This window comes from Bombina bombina, chromosome 5 (genome assembly GCF_027579735.1).
Source record: "Bombina bombina isolate aBomBom1 chromosome 5, aBomBom1.pri, whole genome shotgun sequence".
In the NCBI taxonomy this organism is placed as follows: Eukaryota; Metazoa; Chordata; class Amphibia; order Anura; family Bombinatoridae; genus Bombina; species Bombina bombina.
This window is the reverse complement of record NC_069503.1, coordinates 251,828,620-251,855,751: the sequence shown is the minus strand read 5'-3', so window position 1 is coordinate 251,855,751 and position 27,132 is coordinate 251,828,620. Positions and strand designations below refer to the sequence as shown.

Here is a 27,132-nt window from a genome sequence, read left to right as displayed (position 1 = left end):
TGATATGGAGCAACTGGATGTAAACATTATATAAAAAATAGGGGTATTAAGCAGATTACCTATATTGGTCTCAGGAAGCCTATATCTTCAAGTATCTGCCACTATACACTCATTTTCACATAAACTATCAAGCAAAATAATTATTATGATGTATTAAATCTTGTAACATTTGTAGCCAGCTCACTACAGTAAAGAGCTGGTAGTGCCTAGGTCTGTCAAACTCCACAGGCTCGGCCACTGACAACAGAGCTACAGTCGACACATTAATAAAGAAAGAGTAAGATCAGGTAAAAAGTATTAAAATATACATCCATATCTCTTGAGCACATCTGCTATTAGGTACAATTTGTTTTCAGTGGCTATAGTGTATATTCAGACATGTAGACTCACAGATCATAGCATATCTATGAAATATAACACTTTTACACCAAAATTAAAGATTCAAAGCTAACTCAAATTTTTAAAATAGCAAATGTTCCCACTATGAGAGGAGTTCACGGGGTAAAGAAAAAGATCAACTTTAAGATCTGAGGAATGAGAAGATCTAGAGTTGGTGTTCTAGAATAGAGATGTCTTTAATCCCACTCCAGTTCTCAGTTTATCGGTCCGGTGGCAAGTGCTGCAGACATTGTAATGGAGTAATCTCAAGGGCAGAACACACAATGCAGGGTTATTGATATCTATTTATAGAGATAAAAAGGTAGTCATACCATTATAAGGCATATATGGCAAAGTGTCTCACAGTTTCACAGACTCTAACGGTATCTCCAGTAAAAATAGAGAACAAGAGCTGTGCTGGACTCTTTCCATCTAAGTCTGCAAAAACTTCTTGGGCCACAGCATAATTCATATTCGGTCGGCACTCCGTCATCTTTCCAAAGCAGCTTCTGGGAGAACTCACACCGGTGCAGATAAAGCTACCTTCCGCTATGTCTTCCTCATGGTACAGATCGTCCAGGCAGCTCCATGATGGTGTTGTGCATCCATCACAGCCATCTTGGCTTTTATATGAAGCAAGGGACTTCTACTTGTTGTTGCACAGCTCTGTAAGATCCAAAGTAGGGTAAACTACTTGTGGTCTTTGTTCACCCAGTGCTCCCCTCTCAGTATTTGTCACCCTGACGAGTGCGTTGCTAAGTACAGCTGGTTCTCCATCTTTGCAGGTCTCTCTCACAGCAAAGTAGCAATCTATTAGCAGGTGTAGTTTAGTAAAGTGCTCCTCTAACATGCCATATACATAGTTCCCTGTAATCCTTTCATATTAGTACACACTACACACTAAAGACCTTTTTGTTCAGGGAAGCTCATCACCTGGCTCATTAACAAATGAACTTCACTTACCTAACAGTTGCCCTCATCTATCTCCTCACTAATATCATTCTCACATTTGCAGTCCCCACCTCCTGTTTCCCATCCTCCTACCCATCTAGATTGTAAGTTCCCACGGGAATAGGGCCCTCAAATTCCCCTGTAAAAAAATTTACTTTATTGTATTGTTTCTCCGTTGTACTTTTATCCTTGTACCCATGGGCAGCGCTGCGGAGTCTGTTGGCGCTTTCTAAATAAAGAATAATAATAACACGTACCTTCTTAATTCAATAGATCTGAGAAAACAGTCCTAGATTGACCAATGGGGGGAGGGGTTGAGATCTCACACATAGGCCGCCATCTAGAGTCCCAACAGTTCGGATCCAGGCTCAGAGATCATGCATACAGCATATCAGGTATTATTTGATTCAGTAGATACCAGAGTATCATTAGGGCTCAGTTGTAAGTGAGGATGCTGTTAATTCTCCAAGATAACCGGCGGATTAACTAGTTCAAATTGTCAGCCTCGGATATTGCGGACAGATATGGCTGCTGCAGAAAAACACTACAATGCATGCTATATGTGTAATAATATCTAAGGCAAGGGTGATTGTGATTATTATGATTTGAGATTTAAACCTAGGAATATCAGTTTTTGTGGGCTATAGTGAGGCACTTATCTCTGGATTCATTTTACATTGAAATACATCTTTATACATTGCAGAGTTGTTCACACAATCATATAGAACCAAAAAAGATTAACGATCATTGCATAAATACATGAAATAAAATGCATTCAAAAATTTACCATGACCAGGGAATGTGTTTTGTTCATGTCCTCCCATGTAACCCTCAAAAAACTGAGTCATGGGCACTGGAGAGGGACTCCTAGCTCCTATATTGGGCTTAAAAATAGAACATTTAGTACTCTTCATAACGTATTGCTTTATAGGATTTAACATAACAACAGTTTAAGTCTATTTACCTACCAAAGGTACACTGGAGAAACAGATGCTGTTTTTCGGAGTTGGACCAAAAGGAGTTCCACCATTAGTCTGCTTACAAAAAGAAGATGAAATTATGATTATGTTACATAATAATACATACAAAGCATACAATACATACGGAATCACTATTGTCAGATACATGTCAGTCCGACCCCATGCAAGGTGTAGGTGTCTGTCAGAAACGCATTTTAAAACTTTGTGATAAATTGGTCATCATGAAATTTGCTTTCTTGTGGGTTGGAATTGGTTTGAATTTGAGAAAAACCCTTTAAAACTGTACAATGCATGTAATTTCCATACTTAGTAAATATGTAAAACACAGCAGCAGATGATTGAGTATTGACAACGACTGCCTTTTCTTTCTCTTTTATAACAGTATCATCTCATGTACAAATAACAGTTTTGCGTAATATTATAATTACAATCATAAATGAACATACTTATTTCCCAATTTAAATTGTGTACACGTTTTATAATGGGATTTGAGCTATATTTTATTTTTTTCTTAAAGGGAAATAAAACTATACAAATGTATTTTGTGATTCAGACCGAGCATACTTTTTTAAAAGTTTCCAATTAACTTCTATTATGACATTTGTTTAATTGCCATGGAAGAGATACCTAGGTAGGAGTCTGAAGCACTACATGGCAGGAAATAGTGCTGCCACCTAGTGGTCTTGTAAAGGGATACCATTGTAGCAAAACTGCTGCCATACAGTGCTCCAGACAGGTGCACACTCCTGAGCTTATGTCCCTGCTTTTCAACAAAAGATATCAAGAGAAAACAGAATTTATGCTTACCTGATAAATTACTTTCTCCAACGGTGTGTCCGGTCCACGGCGTCATCCTTACTTGTGGGAATATCTCTTCCCCAACAGGAAATGGCAAAGAGTCCCAGCAAAGCTGGCCATATAGTCCCTCCTAGGCTCCGCCCACCCCAGTCATTCGACCGACGGACAGGAGGAAAAAATAGGAGAAACCATAGGGTGTCGTGGTGACTGTAGTTAGAGAAAATAATTCATCGGACCTGATTAGAAAACCAGGGCGGGCCGTGGACCGGACACACCGTTGGAGAAAGTAATTTATCAGGTAAGCATAAATTCTGTTTTCTCCAACATTGGTGTGTCCGGTCCACGGCGTCATCCTTACTTGTGGGAACCAATACCAAAGCTTTAGGACACGGATGAAGGGAGGGAGCAAATCAGGTCACCTAAACGGAAGGCACCACGGCTTGCAAAACCTTTCTCCCAAAAATAGCCTCCGAAGAAGCAAAAGTATCAAATTTGTAAAATTTGGCAAAAGTGTGCAGTGAAGACCAAGTCGCTGCCTTACATATCTGATCAACAGAAGCCTCATTCTTGAAGGCCCATGTGGAAGCTACAGCCCTAGTGGAGTGAGCTGTGATTCTTTCAGGAGGCTGCCGTCCGGCAGTCTCATAAGCCAATCGGATGATGCTTTTAAGCCAAAAGGAAAGAGAGGTAGAAGTTGCTTTTTGACCTCTCCTTTTACCAGAATAGACGACAAACAGAGAAGAAGTTTGTCTGAACTCTTTTGTAGCTGCTAAGTAGAATTTTAGAGCACGGACTACATCTAAATTGTGTAGCAAACGTTCCTTCTTTGAAACTGGATTCGGACACAAAGAAGGTACAACTATCTCCTGATTAATATTTTTGTTGGAAACAACCTTTGGTAGAAAACCAGGCTTAGTACGCAGAACAACCTTATCTGAATGGAACACCAGATAGGGTGGAGTACACTGTAGAGCAGATAACTCAGAAACTCTTCTAGCAGAAGAAATAGCAACCAAAAACAAAACTTTCCAAGATAACAACTTAATATTTATGGAATGTAAAGGTTCAAACGGAACCCCTTGAAGAACTGAAAGAACTAGATTTAAACTCCAGGGAGGAGTCAAAGGTCTGTAAACAGGCTTGATCCTAACCAAAGCCTGAACAAATGCTTGAACATCTGGCACAACTGCCAGTCGTTTGTGTAGTAGGACAGATAAAGCAGAAATCTGTCCCTTTAGAGAACTCGCAGATAATGCTTTATCCAAACCTTCTTGTAGAAAGGAAAGAATCCTAGGAATCTTTATCTTATTCCATGGGAATCCCTTGGATTCACACCAGCAGATATATCTTTTCCATATTTTATGGTAAATCTTTCTAGTTACCGGTTTTCTGGCTTGAACCAGAGTATCTATCACGGAATCTGAAAACCCATGCTTTGATAGAATCAAGCGTTCAATCTCCAAGCCGTCAGCTGGAGGGAGACCAGATTTGGATGTTCGAATGGACCCTGAACAAGAAGGTCCTGTCTCAAAGGTAGCTTCCATGCTGGAACCGATGACATATTCACCAGGTCTGCATACCAAGTCCTGCGTGGCCACGCAGGAGCTATCAAAATCACTGAGGCTCTCTCCTGTTTGATCCTGGCTACCAGCCTGGGAATGAGAGGAAACGGTGGAAACACATAAGCTAGGTTGAAGGTCCAAGGCGCTACTAGTGCATCCACTAGAGTCGCCTTGGGATCCCTGGATCTGGACCCGTAGCAAGGAACCTTGAAGTTCTGACGAGACGCCATCAGATCCATATCTGGAATGCCCCATAGTTGCGTCAACTGGGCAAAGATCTCCGGGTGGAGTTCCCAATCCCCCGGATGGAATGTCTGACGACTCAAATAATCCGCTTCCCAGTTTTCCACACCTGGAATGTGGATCGCAGATAGGTGGCAGGAGTGATTCTCCGCCCATTGTATTATTTTGGTCACTTCTTTCATCGCCAGGGAACTCCTTGTTCCCCCCTGATGATTGAGATACGCAACAGTCGTCATGTTGTCTGATTGGAATCTTATGAATCTGGCCTTTGCTAGCTGAGGCCAAGCCCTGAGAGCATTGAATATCGCTCTTAGTTCCAGAATGTTTATCGGGAGAAGAGACTCTTCCCGAGACCACAGTCCCTGAGCTTTCAGGGATTCCCAGACCGCGCCCCAGCCCACTAGGCTGGCGTCGGTCGTGACGATGACCCACTCTGGACTGCGGAAGCTCATTCCCTGGGATAGGTGATCCTGGGTTAGCCACCAATGGAGTGAGTCTCTGGTCTTCTGATCTACTTGAATCACTGGAGACAAGTCTGTATAGTCCCCATTCCACCGTTTCAGCATGCACAGTTGTAATGGTCTTAGATGAATTCGCGCAAAAGGAACTATGTCCATTGCTGCAACCATCAATCCTACTACTTCCATGCACTGAGCTACGGAAGGACGAGGAATAGAATGAAGAACTTGACAAGCGTTTAGAAGTTTTGACTTTCTGACTTCTGTCAAGAAAATCCTCATTTCTAAGGAATCTATTATTGTTCCCAAGAAGGGAACTCTTGTCGACGGAGACAGGGAACTTTTTTCTATGTTCACTTTCCATCCGTGAGATCTGAGAAAGGCTAGAACGATGTCTGAGTGAGCCTTTGCCTTTGAAAGAGACGACGCTTGTACTAGAATGTCGTCCAAGTACGGTACTACTGCAATGCCCCTTGGTCTTAGAACCGCTAGAAGGGATCCGAGTACCTTTGTGAAAATCCTTGGAGCAGTGGCTAACCCGAATGGGAGGGCCACAAACTGGTAATGTTTGTCCAGAAAGACGAACCTTAGGAACTGATGATGTTCTTTGTGGATAGGGATATGTAGATACGCATCCTTTAGATCCACGGTAGTCATAAATTGACCTTCCTGAATTGTGGGTAGAATCGTTCGAATGGTTTCCATCTTGAACGATGGTACTCTGAGAAATTTGTTTAGGATCTTTAAACCCAGGATTGGTCTGAAAGTTCCCTCTTTTTTGGGAACTACAAACAGATTTGAGTAAAATCCCATTCCTTGTTCAGCCGTTGGAACTGGGTGTATCACTCCCATCTTTAACAGGTCTTCTACACAATGTAAGAATGCCTGTCTCTTTATTTGGTTTGAGGATAAGTGAGACATGTGGAACCTTCCCCTTGGGGGTAGTTCCTTGAATTCCAGAAGATAACCCTGAGAAACTATTTCTAGCATCCAGGGATCCTGAACATCTCTTGCCCAAGCCTGAGCAAAGAGAGAGAGTCTGCCCCCCACTAGATCCGGTCCCGGATCGGGGGCTACTCCTTCATGCTGTTTTGTTAGCAGCGGCAGGCTTCTTGGCCTGCTTACCCTTGTTCCAGCCTTGCATCGGTTTCCAGGCTGGTTTGGTCTGTGAGGTATTACCCTCTTGCTTAGAGGATGCAGAATTAGAGCCCGGTCCGTTCCTGAAATTACGAAAGGAACGAAAATTAGACTTATTCTTGGCTTTGAAAGGCCTATCTTGTGGGAGGGCGTGGCCCTTTCCCCCAGTGATGTCTGAGATAATCTCTTTCAATTCTGGCCCAAAGAGAGTTTTACCCTTGAAGGGGATATTAAGCAATTTTGTCTTGGATGATACATCCGCTGACCAAGACTTTAGCCAAAGCGCTCTGCGCGCCACAATTGCAAACCCTGAATTTTTCGCCGCTAATCTAGCTATTTGCAAAGCGGCATCTAAAATAAAAGAGTTAGCCAACTTAAGTGCGTGAACTCTGTCCATAACCTCCTCATACAGGGAGTGCAGAATTATTAGGCAAATGAGTATTTTGACCACATCATCCTCTTTATGCATGTTGTCTTACTCCAAGCTGTATAGGCTCGAAAGCCTACTACCAATTAAGCATATTAGGTGATGTGCATCTCTGTAATGAGAAGGGGTGTGGTCTAATGACATCAACACCCTATATCAGGTGTGCATAATTATTAGGCAACTTCCTTTCCTTTGGCAAAATGGGTCAAAAGAAGGACTTGACAGGCTCAGAAAAGTCAAAAATAGTGAGATATCTTGCAGAGGGATGCAGCACTCTTAAAATTGCAAAGCTTCTGAAGCGTGATCATCGAACAATCAAGCGTTTCATTCAAAATAGTCAACAGGGTCGCAAGAAGCGTGTGGAAAAACCAAGGCGCAAAATAACTGCCCATGAACTGAGAAAAGTCAAGCGTGCAGCTGCCAAGATGCCACTTGCCACCAGTTTGGCCATATTTCAGAGCTGCAACATCACTGGAGTGCCCAAAAGCACAAGGTGTGCAATACTCAGAGACATGGCCAAGGTAAGAAAGGCTGAAAGACGACCACCACTGAACAAGACACACAAGCTGAAACGTCAAGACTGGGCCAAGAAATATATCAAGACAGATTTTTCTATGGTTTTATGGACTGATGAAATGAGAGTGAGTCTTGATGGGCCAGATGGATGGGCCCGTGGCTGGATTGGTAAAGGGCAGAGAGCTCCAGTCCGACTCAGACGCCAGCAAGGTGGAGGTGGAGTACTGGTTTGGGCTGGTATCATCAAAGATGAGCTTGTGGGGCCTTTTCGGGTTGAGGATGGAGTCAAGCTCAACTCCCAGTCCTACTGCCAGTTTCTGGAAGACACCTTCTTCAAGCAGTGGTACAGGAAGAAGTCTGCATCCTTCAAGAAAAACATGATTTTCATGCAGGACAATGCTCCATCACACGCGTCCAAGTACTCCACAGCGTGGCTGGCAAGAAAGGGTATAAAAGAAGAAAATCTAATGACATGGCCTCCTTGTTCACCTGATCTGAACCCCATTGAGAACCTGTGGTCCATCATCAAATGTGAGATTTACAAGGAGGGAAAACAGTACACCTCTCTGAACAGTGTCTGGGAGGCTGTGGTTTCTGCTGCACGCAATGTTGATGGTGAACAGATCAAAACACTGACAGAATCCATGGATGGCAGGATTTTGAGTGTCCTTGCAAAGAAAGGTGGCTATATTGGTCACTGATTTGTTTTTGTTTTGTTTTTGAATGTCAGAAATGTATATTTGTGAATGTTGAGATGATATATTGGTTTCACTGGTAAAAATAAATAATTGAAATGGGTATATATTTGTTTTTTGTTAAGTTGCCTAATAATTATGCACAGTAATAGTCACCTGCACACACAGATATCCCCCTAAAATAGCTATAACTAAAAACAAACTAAAAACTACTTCCAAAACTATTCAGCTTTGATATTAATGAGTTTTTTGGGTTCATTGAGAACATGGTTGTTGTTCAATAATAAAAACAGAATTTATGTTTACCTGATAAATTACTTTCTCCAACGGTGTGTCCGGTCCACGGCGTCATCCTTACTTGTGGGATATTCTCTTCCCCAACAGGAAATGGCAAAGAGCCCAGCAAAGCTGGTCACATGATCCCTCCTAGGCTCCGCCTACCCCAGTCATTCGACCGACGTTAAGGAGGAATATTTGCATAGGAGAAACCATATGAAACCGTGGTGACTGTAGTTAAAGAAAATAAATTATCAGACCTGATTAAAAAACCAGGGCGGGCCGTGGACCGGACACACCTTTGTATAAATTAATTTATCTGTTAAACATAAATTCTGTTTTCTCCAACATAGGTGTGTCCGGTCCACGGCGTCATCCTTACTTGTGGGAACCAATACCAAAGCTTTAGGACACGGATGATGGGAGGGAGCAAATCAGGTCACCTAGATGGAAGGCACCACGGCTTGCAAAACCTTTCTCCCAAAAATAGCCTCAGAAGAAGCAAAAGTATCAAACTTGTAAAATTTGGTAAAAGTGTGCAGTGAAGACCAAGTCGCTGCCCTACATATCTGATCAACAGAAGCCTCGTTCTTGAAGGCCCATGTGGAAGCCACAGCCCTAGTGGAATGAGCTGTGATTCTTTCGGGAAGCTGCCGTCCGGCAGTCTCGTAAGCCAATCTGATGATGCTTTTAATCCAAAAAGAGAGAGAGGTAGAAGTTGCTTTTTGACCTCTCCTTTTACCGGAATAAACAACAAACAAGGAAGATGTTTGTCTAAAATCCTTTGTAGCATCTAAATAGAATTTTAGAGCGCGAACAACATCCAAATTGTGCAACAAACGTTCCTTCTTCGAAACTGGTTTCGGACACAGAGAAGGTACGATAATCTCCTGGTTAATGTTTTTGTTAGAAACAACTTTTGGAAGAAAACCAGGTTTAGTACGTAAAACCACCTTATCTGCATGGAACACCAGATAAGGAGGAGAACACTGCAGAGCAGATAATTCTGAAACTCTTCTAGCAGAAGAAATTGCAACCAAAAACAAAACTTTCCAAGATAATAACTTAATATCAACGGAATGTAAGGGTTCAAACGGAACCCCCTGAAGAACTGAAAGAACTAAGTTGAGACTCCAAGGAGGAGTCAAAGGTTTGTAAACAGGCTTGATTCTAACCAGAGCCTGAACAAAGGCTTGAACATCTGGCACAGCTGCCAGCTTTTTGTGAAGTAACACAGACAAGGCAGAAATCTGTCCCTTCAGGGAACTTGCAGATAATCCTTTTTCCAATCCTTCTTGAAGGAAGGATAGAATCTTAGGAATCTTAACCTTGTCCCAAGGGAATCCTTTAGATTCACACCAACAGATATATTTTTTCCAAATTTTGTGGTAAATCTTTCTAGTTACAGGCTTTCTGGCCTGAACAAGAGTATCGATAACAGAATCTGAGAACCCTCGCTTCGATAAGATCAAGCGTTCAATCTCCAAGCAGTCAGCTGGAGTGAGACCAGATTCGGATGTTCGAACGGACCTTGAACAAGAAGGTCTCGTCTCAAAGGTAGCTTCCATGGTGGAGCCGATGACATATTCACCAGATCTGCATACCAAGTCCTGCGTGGCCACGCAGGAGCTATCAAGATCACCGACGCCCTTTCCTGATTGATCCTGGCTACCAGCCTGGGGATGAGAGGAAACGGCGGGAATACATAAGCTAGTTTGAAGGTCCAAGGTGCTACTAGTGCATCCACTAGAGCCGCCTTGGGATCCCTGGATCTGGACCCGTAGCAAGGAACTTTGAAGTTCTGACGAGAGGCCATCAGATCCATGTCTGGAATGCCCCACAGTTGAGTGACTTGGGCAAAGATTTCCGGATGGAGTTCCCACTCCCCCGGATGCAATGTCTGACGACTCAGAAAATCCGCTTCCCAATTTTCCACTCCTGGGATGTGGATAGCAGACAGGTGGCAGGAGTGAGACTCCGCCCATAGAATGATTTTGGTCACTTCTTCCATCGCCAGGGAACTCCTTGTTCCCCCCTGATGGTTGATGTACGCAACAGTTGTCATGTTGTCTGATTGAAACCGTATGAACTTGGCCCTCGCTAGCTGAGGCCAAGCCTTGAGAGCATTGAATATCGCTCTCAGTTCCAGAATATTTATCGGTAGAAGAGATTCTTCCCGAGACCAAAGACCCTGAGCTTTCAGGGATCCCCAGACCACGCCCCAGCCCATCAGACTGGCGTCGGTCGTGACAATGACCCACTCTGGTCTGCGGAAGGTCATCCCTTGTGACAGGTTGTCCAGGGACAGCCACCAACGGAGTGAGTCTCTGGTCCTCTGATTTACTTGTATCCTCGGAGACAAGTTTGTATAGTCCCCATTCCACTGACTGAGCATGCACAGTTGTAATGGTCTTAGATGAATGCGCGCAAAAGGAACTATGTCCATTGCCGCTACCATCAAACCTATCACTTCCATGCACTGCGCTATGGAAGGAAGAGGAACGGAATGAAGTATCCGACAAGAGTCTAGAAGTTTTGTTTTTCTGGCCTCTGTCAGAAAAATCCTCATTTCTAAGGAGTCTATTATTGTCCCCAAAAAGGGAACCCTTGTTGACGGAGATAGAGAACTCTTTTCCACGTTCACTTTCCATCCGTGAGATCTGAGAAAGGCCAGGACAATGTCCGTGTGAGCCTTTGCTTGAGGAAGGGACGACGCTTGAATCAGAATGTCGTCCAAGTAAGGTACTACAGCAATGCCCCTTGGTCTTAGCACAGCTAGAAGGGACCCTAGTACCTTTGTGAAAATCCTTGGAGCAGTGGCTAATTCGAAAGGAAGCGCCACGAACTGGTAATGCTTGTCCAGGAATGCGAACCTTAGGAACCGATGATGTTCCTTGTGGATAGGAATATGTAGATACGCATCCTTTAAATCCACCGTGGTCATGAATTGACCTTCCTGGATGGAAGGAAGAATTATTCGAATGGTTTCCATTTTGAACGATGGAACCTTGAGAAACTTGTTTAAGATCTTGAGATCTAAGATTGGTCTGAACGTTCCCTCTTTTTTGGGAACTATGAACAGATTGGAGTAGAACCCCATCCCTTGTTCTCCTAATGGAACAGGATGAATCACTCCCATTTTTAACAGGTCTTCTACACAACGTAAGAATGCCTGTCTTTTTATGTGGTCTGAAGACAACTGAGACCTGTGGAACCTCCCCCTTGGGGGAAGCCCCTTGAATTCCAGAAGATAACCTTGGGAGACTATTTCTAGCGCCCAAAGATCCAGAACATCTCTTGCCCAAGCCCGAGCGAAGAGAGAGAGTCTGCCCCCCACCAGATCCGGTCCCGGATCGGGGGCCAACATTTCATGCTGTCTTGGTAGCAGTGGCAGGTTTCTTGGCCTGCTTTCCCTTGTTCCAGCCTTGCATTGGTCTCCAAGCTGGCTTGGCTTGAGAAGTATTACCCTCTTGCTTAGAGGACGTAGCACTTTGGGCTGGTCCGTTTCTACGAAAGGGACGAAAATTAGGTTTATTTTTGGCCTTGAAAGGCCGATCCTGAGGAAGGGCATGGCCCTTACCCCCAGTGATATCAGAGATAATCTCTTTCAAGTCAGGGCCAAACAGCGTTTTCCCCTTGAAAGGAATGTTAAGTAGCTTGTTCTTGGAAGACGCATCAGCTGACCAAGATTTCAACCAAAGCGCTCTGCGCGCCACAATAGCAAACCCAGAATTCTTAGCCGCTAACCTAGCCAATTGCAAAGTGGCGTCTAGGGTGAAAGAATTAGCCAATTTGAGAGCATTGATTCTGTCCATAATCTCCTCATAAGGAGGAGAATCACTATCGACCGCCTTTACCAGCTCATCGAACCAGAAACACGCGGCTGTAGTGACAGGGACAATGCATGAAATTGGTTGTAGAAGGTAACCCTGCTGAACAAACATCTTTTTAAGTAAACCTTCTAATTTTTTATCCATAGGATCTTTGAAAGCACAACTATCTTCTATGGGTATAGTGGTGCCTTTGTTTAAAGTGGAAACCGCTCCCTCGACCTTGGGGACTGTCTGCCATAAGTCCTTTCTGGGGTCGACCATAGGAAACAATTTTTTAAATATGGGGGGAGGGACGAAAGGAATACCGGGCCTTTCCCATTCTTTATTTACAATGTCCGCCACCCGCTTGGGTATAGGAAAAGCTTCTGGGAGCCCCGGGACCTCTAGGAACTTGTCCATTTTACATAGTTTCTCTGGGATGACCAACTTGTCACAATCATCCAGAGTGGATAATACCTCCTTAAGCAGAATGCGGAGATGTTCCAACTTAAATTTAAACGTAATCACATCAGGTTCAGCTTGTTGAGAAATGTTCCCTGAATCAGTAATTTCTCCCTCAGACAAAACCTCCCTGGCCCCATCAGACTGGTTTAGGAGCCCTTCAGAACCATTATTATCAGCGTCGTCATGCTCTTCAGTATCTAAAACAGAGCAGTCGCGCTTACGCTGATAAGTGTGCATTTTGGCTAAAATGTTTTTGACAGAATTATCCATTACAGCCGTTAATTGTTGCATAGTAAGGAGTATTGGCGCGCTAGATGTACTAGGGGCCTCCTGAGTGGGCAAGACTCGTGTAGACGAAGGAGGGAATGATGCAGTACCATGCTTACTCCCCTCACTTGAGGAATCATCTTGGGCATCATTGTCATTGTCACATAAATCACATTTATTTAAATGAGAAGGAACTCTGGCTTCCCCACATTCAGAACACAGTCTATCTGGTAGTTCAGACATGTTAAACAGGCATAAACTTGATAACAAAGTACAAAAAACGTTTTAAAATAAAACCGTTACTGTCACTTTAAATTTTAAACTGAACACACTTTATTACTGCAATTGCGAAAAAATATGAAGGAATTGCTCAAAATTCACCAAAATTTCACCACAGTGTCTTAAAGCCTTAAAAGTATTGCACCCCAAATTTGGAAGCTTTAACCCTTAAAATAACGGAACCGGAGCCGTTTTTAACTTTAACCCCTTTACAGTCCCTGGTGTCTGCTTTGCTGAGACCCAACCAAGCCCAAAGGGGAATACGATACCAAATGACGCCTTCAGAAAGTCTTTTCTATGTATCAGAGCTCCTCACACATGCGACTGCATGTCATGCCTCTCAAAAACAAGTGCGCAACACCGGCGCGAAAATGAGGCTCTGCCTATGATTTGTGAAAGCCCCTAAAGAGAAAGGTGTCTAAAAAAGTGCCTGCCGATATAAACTTATCAAAATACCCAGATTAAATGATTCCTCAAGGCTAAATATGTGTTAATAATGAATCGATTTAGCCCAGAAAAAGTCTACAGTCTTAATAAGCCCTTGTGAAGCCCTTATTTACAATCTTAATAAACATGGCTTACCGGATCCCATAGGGAAAATGACAGCTTCCAGCATTACATCGTCTTGTTAGAATGTGTCATACCTCAAGCAGCAAGAGACTGCTCACTGTTCCCCCAACTGAAGTTAATTCCTCTCAACAGTCCTGTGTGGAACAGCCATGGATTTTAGTAACGGTTGCTAAAATCATTTTCCTCATACAAACAGAAATCTTCATCTCTTTTCTGTTTCTGAGTAAATAGTACATACCAGCACTATTTTAAAATAACAAACTCTTGATTGAATAATAAAAACTACAGTTAAACACTAAAAAACTCTAAGCCATCTCCGTGGAGATGTTGCCTGTACAACGGCAAAGAGAATGACTGGGGTAGGCGGAGCCTAGGAGGGATCATGTGACCAGCTTTGCTGGGCTCTTTGCCATTTCCTGTTGGGGAAGAGAATATCCCACAAGTAAGGATGACGCCGTGGACCGGACACACCTATGTTGGAGAAATTAATCCTCAAAAATACAACTTGCCTAATAATTCTGCACTCCCTGTATGGAGTCTCTCTACTGAGCGACTTTTCTAGTTCCTCGAACCAGAATCACGCTGCTGTAGTGACAGGAACAATGCACGAAATGGGTTGAAGAAGGTAACCTTGCTGTATAAAAATCTTTTTAAGCAAACCCTTCAATTTTTTATCCATAGGATCTTTGAAAGCACAATTATCCTCGATAGGAATAGTAGTGCGCTTGTTTAGAGTAGAAACTGCCCCCTCGACCTTAGGGACTGTCTGCCATAAGTCCTTTCTGGGGTCGACCATAGGAAATAATTTCTTAAATATAGGAGGGGGAACAAAAGGTATGCCGGGCTTCTCCCATTCCTTATTCACTATGTCCGCCACCCGCTTGGGTATAGGAAAAGCGTCTGGGTGCACCGGAACCTCTAGGAACTTGTCCATCTTGCATAATTTTTCTGGAATGACCAGGTTGTCACAATCATCCAGAGTAGATAGCACCTCCTTAAGCAGTGCGCGGAGATGTTCTAATTTAAATTTAAATGTCACAACATCAGGTTCAGCCGGTTGGGAAATTTTTCCTGAATCTGAAATTTCCCCATCTGACAAAACCTCCCTCATGGCCCCTTCAGATTGGTGTGAGGGTATGACAGAACAATTATCATCAGGGCCCTCCTGCTCTTCAGTGTTTAAAACAGAGCAATTGCGCTTTCTCTGATGTGCAGGCATTTTGGATAAAATATTTGTTATGGAGTTATCCATTACAGCCGTCAATTGTTGCATGGTAATAAGCATTGGCGCGCTAGAAGTACTAGGGGCCTCCTGCGTGGGCAAAACTGGTGTAGACACAGAAGGAGATGATGTAGAACCATGTCTACTCCCTTCATCTGATGAATCATCTTGGGCAACTTCATTATCTGTGACAGTACTGTCCTTACTTGTTTTGGAAGCTTTGGCACAATTATCACATAATTTAGAAGGGGGAGACACATTGACTTTCATACATATAGAACATAGCTTATCTGAAGGCACAGACATGTTAAACAGGCTTAAACTTGTCAGTAAAACACAAAAACCGTTTTAAAACAAAACCGTTACTGTCTCTTTAAATTTTAAACAGAGCACACTTTATTACTGAATATGTGAAAAAATATGAAGGAATCGTTTACCAAAATTTCACCACAGTGTCTTAAAGCATTAAAAGTATTGCACACAAATTTTCAGAGCTTTAACCCTTAAAATAACGAAACCGGAGCCGGTTACAGTTTTAACCCCTCTACAGTCCCAGCTACAGCCTTTGCTGCGACTCTACCAAGCCCAGAGGGGAATACGATACCAAATGACGCCTTCTAGGAACTTTTCCAACTATTTTCAGGTCCTCACACATGCATCTGCATGTCTTGCTCTCAAAAACAACTGCGCAGTAATGGCGCGAAAATGAGGCTCAGCCTACAACTGGGAAGGCCCTTCCTGACTGGAAAAGGTGTCTAACACAGTGCCTGACGTTAAAAAACATTCACCGGGGGCGGAACCAACTACGGAGCAGTGAGGACGCATAGAGCTAGAGCTCCCCTGCTACCTTTGCCCAAAACATAGATTTAAATAACAAATAGCCCCTCAAACTTTATCCAATTGGCACATCATACCCTTTATAGCCCCTATATCTTATTCTACGGCATTTCCCTAAGACCGGGACCTTCTCTACACCAGATAGCACCGGACCTATTCGCCTGACAATACCGCAAGACCGGAATCAGCCTAGCTCTGTTATTATCTATCCCACTCTCTCACCGACATCAGATGACAGTCCGGTCACCCCTCAGACCCTTCTGACGCTGCTCTACCACCACGGATCAGCACAGACAGAGCGCCGTAAAAGCCCGCGAATGGCGGCCATCTTCCTCAGACCTCCGTACATACAAGCTGCTATAAGGAGCCTCTGAAATATTTGCGCTAACGCGCACAACTACCTCTTATAGCCCTGTATGTCTTGCAGTGAGCAGTGAGTCTTACGGTCTCCCTCCTTGCAGCCTGACCCGAAGCCCAAGAGCTGGATTAAGAAGCGATCAGGCACATTTCAGATCTGCACCGGGGATGACTCCCCACATGGGCCTGCGTGCGCCATGCCAGCACTGCAGCTTCTAAGGAATCCCTGACTCCGGCCCAGCAGAAGTGAGTACACTGTGTTAACCTACTGACTTAGGGGGCAGAACTGTATATGTAACTCTCTCTGTGTACTACGCTCATCCCCTTCTCCCTGTAGAGTAGTGATGTTTTTTATGCCCTAGCTCACTTCATCTGGGGACTACACAACGCTGCAGCAGCATCTGGCTATTTATACTTCTCCCTCACACGGTTTGCTGATCTGGTGGCATACAACCCTAATACATAGGGGTGACAGCTGCAGTCACAGCCCCCTTTAGATCCTCTGCAGTCTCCTGCTCATCTCTACACCCACCTTAAATCTACAGAGACTGTATAACACACAAGTCACTTGATACCTCTACAAGGTATTTTTATTTCAAGAAAGTGTTTTTGCTGAAACCCTGCATAAGCAACCCAAAAGCTGCACCTTTTGTCCTCCTAGACGTCCCCCTCTCCCCCCTTTCCCGCGTCCACACCTGGGGCGCGGGTCATATCCTCACTCCTTTTACCGGTCTCACCCAGAGGTGGTAAATTCCCAGGAGAGGGGGAGTTACACATCTATACTGCAGATTTGAAGCGGATTACGGAACTTTCTTATCTATACTTTTGCATAAGAGAATGATGGGCTAGGGCACCTGGCTTGGGGGCGGCGGGGGTGGCCTCTCCCCGAATTTCATCTATCACTGGTTCAGCGACCTCAAGCCCACATCATTAAACACTAATCTTTGAGTAATCTGAGCATCACTTGCCTATAATATGGCGCAGTCTATAAAGAGAAAACCAAAGCACCAGGAAAATCCCAAGAGGACTCTTACTGACCATTTCCACAGTAAAAACCTCTCAGACCCTGATCTTTCGGGGGAAGACTCCAGAGATTCAACAGCTCTAGTGGCGGATAATCCTCGATCTGAGATACCTCGCAAAGATAAAACAACACTATCTCAGTCAACCTTTTTAGAATCTATTAGAATCTTGACGGATAAGATGGACACTCACTACTCATCCCTAAGACAAGAACTTCGCCAATCAGTGGGCGAACTGAAGAGAGAGATTTCTTCCTTGGGAGAGAGAACTGAAATCCTTGAGAGAAAACATGAGGATCTCGCAACCGACCACGCCAACCTTCTGGCTTACTCTCAATCATTGGCAGAACAAATGTCAGACCTTGAATCCAAACTAGCGGATAACGAAGATAGATCCCGCCGCAACAATCTCAGGATCCGCGGCATTCCAGAAGATGTACCTGCATCAGACCTCCAAAAATATCTGGTCGCACTCTTCAAGGTTATCCTGGATTCCTCCACAGATCAAGATCTCTTGATGGACAGAGCTCACAGGTCCACACGTCCCCGCAACTCTGTATTCGACACCCCCAGAGACGTAATTGTACGTCTACATTATTATACCACTAAGGAAAAGATCATGCGAGCCTCCTTCACTAACAAACCCCTCAAAGAACCTTATAACAAATTACAGATTTTTCCCGACTTATCTCCATATACACTGAACAAGAGGAGGACTTTCCAACAGTTCACCCTGGTCCTCAGACAAAACAAAATCAAATATAGATGGGGATTTCCTGTTAAGCTGCATGTACAGTATCAAGACTCCTCCCATACAATCTCCTCTATAGAACAGGGTATGAAACTCCTCACTACTTGGGAACTCACTCGCCCTCCCAGGAAAAAGGGAAAAACAGATGATCTGAACCCCTCAGCCGAAGAGTGGCATTCCAGGACCTCTACTCCACCGCCTCAAGCCTCAGATCTTTCCTGATGTTCTCCTCAGAGTTACTCGTTACACTTATAGCCCTCTCCCTGGTACTTTGAGAGAACTTTTCTTCTAGAAACCTTTCTAGATTGCTCCTCGGGAGATGCCCCGAATGGGGGAGTGCACACACGGGTACACATCTTACTCTTCTTTCACTCCCCCATCCTCGACCTCCACAGTAGGACCTCTGCTATGGTCATCCAACGGACAGGTAAGCCTAGAGCCCACATACGGGTACACACCTTACCCTATTTTTGGCTCACGGCTTCTTACTTACCTACATTGCTAAGTTAAAGTTTATTATGACAAACTTATAGATCATGAGTTTAATTTTGTTTTGTGGAATGTCCTAAATGTTACTTACTCTGCTTGTTTTTACCAACATACCCATAATTCTTGAGAAGTTTTTTTAGAACTTATGTGCTAGATTAGATGCTCAGATAGACTAATATTCTTCAATCTGGATGGGGGAGTGTACACACGGGTACACATCTTACTCTTCTCTCACTCCCTCATTCTGGATTTCCTTTGTCAGAACTTCGCCATAGACATCCAGCGGACAGGTAAGCCTGGAGCCCACACACGGGTACACACCTTACTCAATCTCTGGCTCCTGGCTCCTTACCTGCATTGCTAGGATGAAGGTTTATTGTGACAAACTTATAGATTACGAGTTTAATACTGTTTTGTTGAATGTCCTAAATGTTATTTACTTTATTGGTTTTCATAGTCAAGACACTGCATTCAATCAATGTTTGTGCTACAGGAAATATTGAGATTAATGTATACAGGCCTGATACAGGCATTATTTCTTTACTATTATGTATCTCATTACACCCTCTTCCTCTTAACCATAACCACTCTGCACAGAGGTCCTAGTCAGTTTCTCTCTTAACGTTATCCTCTCTTTATTGACCTTCCTCACCAATACACTCATATCACTTAAGAAGTTTAGTTTGAGCTTATGCTCTAGATTAGATCTCAAGACCAACGAGACTATATTTACTCCTTGTTACATGTTACCAATATCACCCTTTAAACTTCTTTCTCTACGTACACACCTTTCCTGATACCTTCATTTAACGTTAGTCCCTACATAAATAGTTACTCATCCAGCCATCAACACTATACATACTACTATCCTCTGCTGAACCACTCCATCCACTTATCCATTCAGAACCGGGGGGCTCTCCCCCCGCCGCCTCTCTGGCTTTTCACGCCTCTCTATTATATTCTACTCACACACCGTCACTATCCTTATCCTCCTTTTCAGGATTACGTCTCTTCTTTTCATCTTCCCCTATCTGCCTTCCGGCCCTACTATCAGCTCTATTACATACCCTCATCCCACCCCCCCTGCTTCGAGCTGACCCCTTCACTTATCTTTACACTAATCCCCCACTGAACATATACTCAAGGCTCCGCCCCCCCATCCCGCCCCCCTCCCTCAACCTTACACCCTCACTCTCCCATTTACATTTACTCAACTTACAGTTTCTAATATATCTCCGCTCTCCCTACCTATCCATACCCTTCTCCTTAAACAAAGCGGCTCTAGCCCGCTGTCTCCCTTCCCCTGGAAATATACCTTAGAAAGTGAAACTCAGTCTAGCTTCCTCTCTTCATAATTGGTACTCATATATTCTCTTTGGACTTCATTCCCTTCCTTTTTTTTTTTTTTTTTTTTTCTTTTTCCCTCTCCCCTCTCTTCCCTTCTTTTTTTCCTATACCCCCACCCCCCAACCACAGAACACAATACAGTCGCACCATGAAAGACCTACACTTCTTAACCCTTAATGCTCAGGGATTAAATTCCCCTACCAAACGCAGCCTCCTCATTAATTATTTGCGCAAAAACCGTATAGACGTTGCCTTTATTCAGGAGACACACTGGACTCCCGAATGTAGTAAGCAGTACACCTCCAAACATTACCCAACACTTCTTACCGCCACATTCCCATCAAAATCTAGAGGGGTCTCCATCTACAGAGGCAAAAATGTTACTTATGATCAGATACATATTGAATCAGACCCCCAAGCACGCTACATTATTGCTGTCTGTAGAATAAATACTCACCTAGTGACCCTCTTTAATATATACGCGCCAAATAGTAAACAAGTTAACTTCCTCAGAACTCTACTTAAGTCTGTAGCCTCTATACAACAGGGAGACCTCATATTGGGAGGTGACTTCAATCTCATATGGGACACTTACATGGACAGACAGGGACCCCCACTCTCCAGAAATGATAGAGCCACTCATTCCCTATCCTCAGCTTTCCAATAACTAATGGCACTACATGGCTTATATGACACTTGGCGCGCCCTACACCCACAAGATAAGGAATTCACTTTCTACTCTTTCCTTCATAAATCTCACACGCGCATAGATTACTTTTTTGTACATGCCAAATTCCTTGATGAGATTCACTCTACGACCATTTCCCCCATCTCGTGGTCTGACCATGACTCACTTCATATGCACATAGGCCCACATACCCGCCCACCCCCTTCTACATGGCGCTTACAGGACTGGACTCTTACGGACCCGCACCTTAAGACTGTCCTACAGAATATAATCACAGATTACATCTCCCTTAATGACAATAATCAGACCTCAGCCCAAAACCGGTGGGCTGCCCTGAAGGCAGTGGTGAGGGGCCATCTTATTCAATTTGAATGGGAGGCGTGCGCAAAGAGCAAGGCCACCTTGTCCTCTCTCAATATCCAGCTTCGCCATCTAAGAGCAGACATTTCTCACACATACTCTCCGTCTACCAATGACAAAATCTTAGAAACAACGAAACAAATCCAAACTCTTGAACTCAAAAAAACCCAATCCATGTTAGAGAAGTATAGAAGAATTCATTACCATTTCGGTAACAAAGCTACCACACTTCTAGCCAACAAACTTAAAAATCGCACAGCTCAAGCCAGAATCATGTCTATACGAACCCCTTTAGGGACTCAGGTCACTGCCCCTCGCGAAATTGGCAATGCCTTTCTACAATACTACTCCGACCTTTACAACATTGAATCCACTTCAGAATCTCCGACCTGTCCAGTCCAGCATATTTCTCAGTTCCTCAGAGCCCTTGACCTCCCCTCATTATCACCCGAGGACGTCTCCCCTCTGGTGTCTCCGTTTACCACACAGGATATCTCAAAAATTATACGCAATTTAAAACTGGGAAAAGCACCTGGCCCAGACGGCTTCACAGCTAGGTTTTACAAAACTTTCCTGCCTCAGATCGCTCCTCTCCTCACTAAGTTCTTCCAGGAGATATTCTCAGGAACCCCTTTTGTGGCGGAATTCCCAGAAGCTGTTATAGTTACCATTTTAAAACCTGGTAAACCACCTGATCTCTGCAGCAGCTATCGGCCGATCTCACTGATCAACACAGATACAAAAATATATGCCAAGCTCCTTGCTAATAGGGCTGCAAGAGTGATCCCCTCCCTTGTAGCGAGAGACCAGGTTGGATTTATCCCGAACAGAGAGGGCGTTGACGCAACCAGGCGAATCTTAGATGTCCTCCATCTGGCAGATTGTCGAAAGGTCCCCCCCTCCTGGCCCTGTCATTAGACGCAGAAAAAGCGTTTGACAGGGTCAGGTGGGAGTTTCTGTGGGAGGCCATGTCCGTTTTTGGCTTCCCTCCCTCTTTTATAGGTGCTGTCCAAACCCTTTATGATCGTCCAACAGCCATTGTTCGTGGGGCAGGGTTCCAGTCCCCCAAATTCACCATCGCAAATGGTACTAGACAGGGCTGTCCCCTCTCCCCATTATTGTTTGCCCTCACCATAGAACCCCTAGCTCAATCTATTAGAATAGACCCTCAGACTACAGGATTGGTCATAGGATCGCATGTCCATAAAGTCTCCCTCTATGCGGATGACATCACTCTTTTCCTCACCTCACCAGACACTTCTCTCCCTGCAGTCTTCGCTATTCTCGAGAAGTTCGGTTCACTATGTTTCTATAAACTCAATGTAACCAAAACCGAGGCTCTCCCCTTAAACATTTCCCCACAAATTCTTTCCTCGCTACAGTCCACTTATCATTTTCAATGGAAATCTTCCTCACTTAAGATCTTAGGAGTCCATCTTAGCCCTGACCCTCTGACCACCATATCCCAGAATTATACAGATAGACTCCCGGAGTTTGGGAAACTTCTTGATTCGTGGGAGTTCCGGGAGATCTCTTGGACGGGCCGCATTGCTGCGGTAAAGATGTCCTTTCTTCCTAAGCTTACTTATCTTTTTAGGTCTATCCCCTACAACATTCCGAGAGCACTTCTTAACAGACTCCAAAGTCTAATCACTTCATATGTATGGAGAGACCGCCGACCCAGGACATCAGGTCGCACACTTGAAAAGCCGACCTTACAGGGAGGCCTTGCTCTTCCGAATGTGATCTCATATTACAATGCTGCAAGACTCTCACACATCCTTCGCTGGAATGATCCGGAGAGAAATCTTGCTTGGTATTCTCTAGAATCATCACTACTGCCTCCGGGTATAACCCTCTCGGACATAATCTGGATTCCCCCCCACCATAGACGAGACGTAGACAACCTACACCCTATCTTTGGACACTCCCTGCAATTTTGGGATCAGATCAGACATCACCCAGACATATCCCCTCATCCCTCCCCCGCCATGACAATCCCTGCTGCTCTCTACTGCCTCCCAGACTCCCACCATGACCTATGGCCACAGGCGCACACATTACAGGTCTCTGACCTCTATGAGGAAGACACTTGGCTCTCACACCCAGCAATGTGCATTAAATTTCGACTCCCACCCAAGCTCTATTTTGAGGGTTTCCGCCTGAGTACCCGCTTACGTACATGGGGTTTCCCCAAACAAACACTACGTCCATTAACTGTTTGGGAGAGAGCATGGCGAGGAGCTCATGCTCTCCGACATCTCCTGTCCCTTCATTACAATATACTTATTAATTAGACTCCCTCGCACAAAATCTCACAACATCAGGCCTGGGAAAGAGAAATTGGTCTCACTTTCACTATAGAGAACTGGCACGCCAGAATCAAAATAACCAAAAAGATCCTCCATTGTGCCACACTATGGGAACTACATTATAAGATCCTGGTCCGCTGGCACCTGGTGCCAACCGTCCTACACAAGATCTATCACTCACAATCCCCAGAGTGCTGGAGAGGGTGTAAGATGCTAGGCTCCCCACTCCACATATGGTGGACATGCCCAGTAATCCAGCCATTATGGCAGAAAGTGTTTGCACTTCTCCGGGCACTCGGTCTTACCCCTCCATTCACCCCGGAAGTCACCCTCTTACACATGCAGATGCCCAATCTCACTCCCTCCGGGGAAGCTCTCACGATATATCTCCTCATGGCTACAAAACTAACCCTGGCTAGGGCTTGGAGGGAAGAGAGGCCGCCAACCCTCTCCCAAGTAATCGCTTGTACACATTACATCGGCCAAATGGAACAATACTCGTATAGAGTACTTGACAACACTAGTGCTTATCATGAAATTTGGCTGCCATGGCTCACGAGGTTCCCTAACTGGTCCACAAACCCTCAGACATATTAATCAATCTCCACTCCCTTATACCTTCCTTTCCCCCCCCCCTTTTTTTTCTCACCTTTCTTTTCTGCCTTACATAAATTTCAGCGTCCCTGATCTTAACGAAATTAAGTACCAAAATTACCTTAAACTACAGACTCAACATCAAAATCCACATATACAACACGTTCTTATCAGAAAAGAGACCCATTTAATGCATAGACCTGCTCTCACTCTCATTTTCACCCATCATTACCTTTCTTAGCTTAAGAGTGTTTAATCTTTAAACCCCAAATGTATATCTCAATGACATATCTATGTTCCTTTAATTTTGTATTCGCAAGCAATATTGTTGTTCATTAAGTTGTCTCAATAAAAAAGTTTATAAAAAAAAAACATTCCCCAAGTTTATAAATGTGAAATACCAGCATAAACATGTATACAATGCCCAAATAAAGCAATCGATTTTGCCCATAAAAGTGTCTACCAGTTTTATAGCCCATATTAAGCCCTTTATTCTGCTTGAGACTAAGAAAATGGCTTACCGGTCCCCATGAGGGGAAATGACAGCCTTCCAGCATTACACAGTCTTGTTAGAAATATGGCTAGTCATACCTTAAGCAGAAAAGTCTGCTAACTGTTTCCCCCAACTGAAGTTACTTCATCTCAACAGTCCTATGTGGAAACAGCAAAGGATTTTAGTTACTGTCTGCTAAAATCATCTTCCTCTCACAAACAGAATTCTTCATCTCTTTCTGTTTCAGAGTAAATAGTACATACCAGCACTATTTTAAAATAACAAACTCTTGATAGTAGAATAAAAAACTACAACTAAACACCACATACTCTTAACCATCTCCGTGGAGATGTTGCCTGTGCAACGGCAAAGAGAATGACTGGGGTGGGCGGAGCCTAGGAGGGACTATATGGCCAGCTTTGCTGGGACTCTTTGCCATTTCCTGTTGGGGAAGAGATATTCCCGCAAGTAAGGATGACGCCGTGGACCGGATACACCAATGTTGGAGAAAGAAGAACATTTAATAATAGAAGTAAATTAGAACGTTCTTTAAAATTGCATTCTCTATCTGAATCATGAAATAAATATTTTGGGTTTCATGTCTCTTTAAACTATGAACAATTGTGTTTATTAATATGTGAACTTTGACATTGGAGAAAGCTATGTAGACAGATGCATATGCCATTTAAAAGAGGCTAACATGGGTTTTATAAGGGTTCCAGACTGTTAAACGTCATGTAAATGGTTACTCATAAGTGTTTTCTGATGGATTGTTATCACACTGTCAGATCTTTCAAGTGCAAAGTATAAGTGGAGCTCCAGTTACAGAAAGCCACTGGAAAACCATGCTCATTTGGAATTGCCTAAAATTAAACTATATAGAATACATAAATAAAATAATAATATAGAAATAAAACCTATAAATCTGTGTGTAAAATGTATAATCACACAATATGGCCTTGTAGGCTTGTGGTTGTCCGTACAGGATGTGGGCAAATTCTTTGATGAGGATCTCAGTTTTATAAATAGTATGGGGCATATCTATCAAGCTCCGGATAGAGCTTGAGGCCCCGTTTTTCTGGCGAGCCTGCAGGGTTGATTGACACACCCCTGCTGGCGGCCGATTGGCCGCGATTCTGCAGGGGGCGGCATTGCACCAGCAGCTCTTGTGAGCTGCTGGTGCAATGCTGAATACGGAGAGCGTATTGCTCTCCGTATTCAGCGAGGTCTGGTGGACCTGATTCGCACTGTCGGATCAGGTCCGCCAAACTTTGATAAATAGAGGCCTATATGTGATTCTATACAAGCTATTTCAGGATGCCTGCAGGAGTGAGGGAGGTCATAATAGCGCGGCCCTGCTGCTCACGGCGAGACCCACGCTATTACGGCCTGGTATAGAGTTTGTCGTGGTCGTTAACCCCTTAGTGACCAGACCATTTTTCAATGGTCCAGTGTTTGTGTTTAGCTGTACTTTTCCTCTTACTAATTTACTGTACCCACACATATTAGATACCGTTTTTCTCGCCATTAATTGGACTTTCTAAATTATTTTATATATATATATATATATATATATATATATATATAAATAATTAAAAATTGAAAAAAAACACACTTTTTCTAACTTTGACCCCCAAAATCTGTTACACATCTACAACCACCAAAAAACACCCATGCTAAAAAGCTTCTAAATTTTGTCCTGAGTTTAGAAATACCCAATGTTTAAATGTTCTTTGCTTTTTTTACAAGTTATAGGGCAATAAGTACAAGTAGCACTTTGCTATTTCCAAACCATTTTTTTCCCCCAAAATTAGCGATAGTTACATTGTAACACATATCTGTCAGGAATCCCTGAATAACCCTTCACATGTATATATTTTTTTTTAGTAGACAACCCAAAGTATTAATCTAGACCCATTTTGGTATACTTCATGCCACCATTTCACCGCCTAACGCGATGAAAAAAAATAAAAAAAAATTGTTAACTTTTCACTAACTTTAGGTTTCTCACTAAAATTATTTACAAACAGCTTGTGCAATTATGGCACAAATGGTTGTAACTGCTTCTCTGTGATCTACTTTGTTCAGAAATAGCAGACATATATGGCTTTGGCATTGATTTTTGGTAACTAGAAGGCCGCTACGCAACACACATGTATGATGCCCAGCAGTGAAGGTGTTAATAAGGTAGCTTGTAAGGTTAATTTTAGCTTTAGTGTAGAGATCAGCCTCCCACCTGACACATCCCACCCCCGGATCCCTCCCTGATCCCTCTCAAACAGCTCTCTTCCCTCCCCTACCTCACAATTTTCACCGCCATCTTTTGTACTGGCAGAAAGTCTGCCCGTACTAAAATAAAAGGCTTTTTTTAATTTATTTTTATATATATTCTGCAGTGTAGGATCCCCCCTAAGCCCCTAACCTCCCTGTTTCCCCCCAAACAGCTCTCTAACCCTCCCCCCTCTACCTATTTGCCACCATTTTGGGTACTGGCAGCTGTCTGCCAGTACCCACTTTGCAATAAAATTGGGCTGTTTATTGTTTTTTTTTTAGATAATCCCATTTTTTCCGTAGTGTAGCTGCCCCCCCTCAATACCCTATCCCCCTCCCAGATCCCTTTCTCAACACTTATTCCCCGCTCCCTCCTTCCCTTACACTTGCTTTGTGTAGCGGTCAGGGCGCGTGCTCCCGCCTCCCTTGCAAGCACTCCCACGACTTTAGGCACGTCCTTGGTCGTTAACGACCGTTTTTTGTAGGACATGCCTGGCATGTCCTTGGTCATTAAGGGGTTTAGGGGTTAAAGGGATAGTATAGTCAAATTAAACTTTCGTGATACAGTGATGCCA

General features: G+C 43.7%; 1 protein-coding gene across 1 annotated transcript in view; it reads right to left on the bottom strand.

The window, feature by feature from the left end:
* The window catches only part of C5H10orf67 (chromosome 5 C10orf67 homolog), a 401,727-nt gene that overhangs the window by 65,224 nt on the left and 309,371 nt on the right, over nucleotides 1-27,132 (bottom strand). Inside the window, exons 15-16 of the mRNA XM_053713953.1 lie at nucleotides 2,298-2,366; nucleotides 2,117-2,213 (exon numbers count right to left, since the gene is read on the bottom strand). Coding sequence (XP_053569928.1) covers nucleotides 2,117-2,213; nucleotides 2,298-2,366 — 166 coding nt within the window. The remainder of the gene's footprint in view (nucleotides 1-2,116; nucleotides 2,214-2,297; nucleotides 2,367-27,132) is intronic.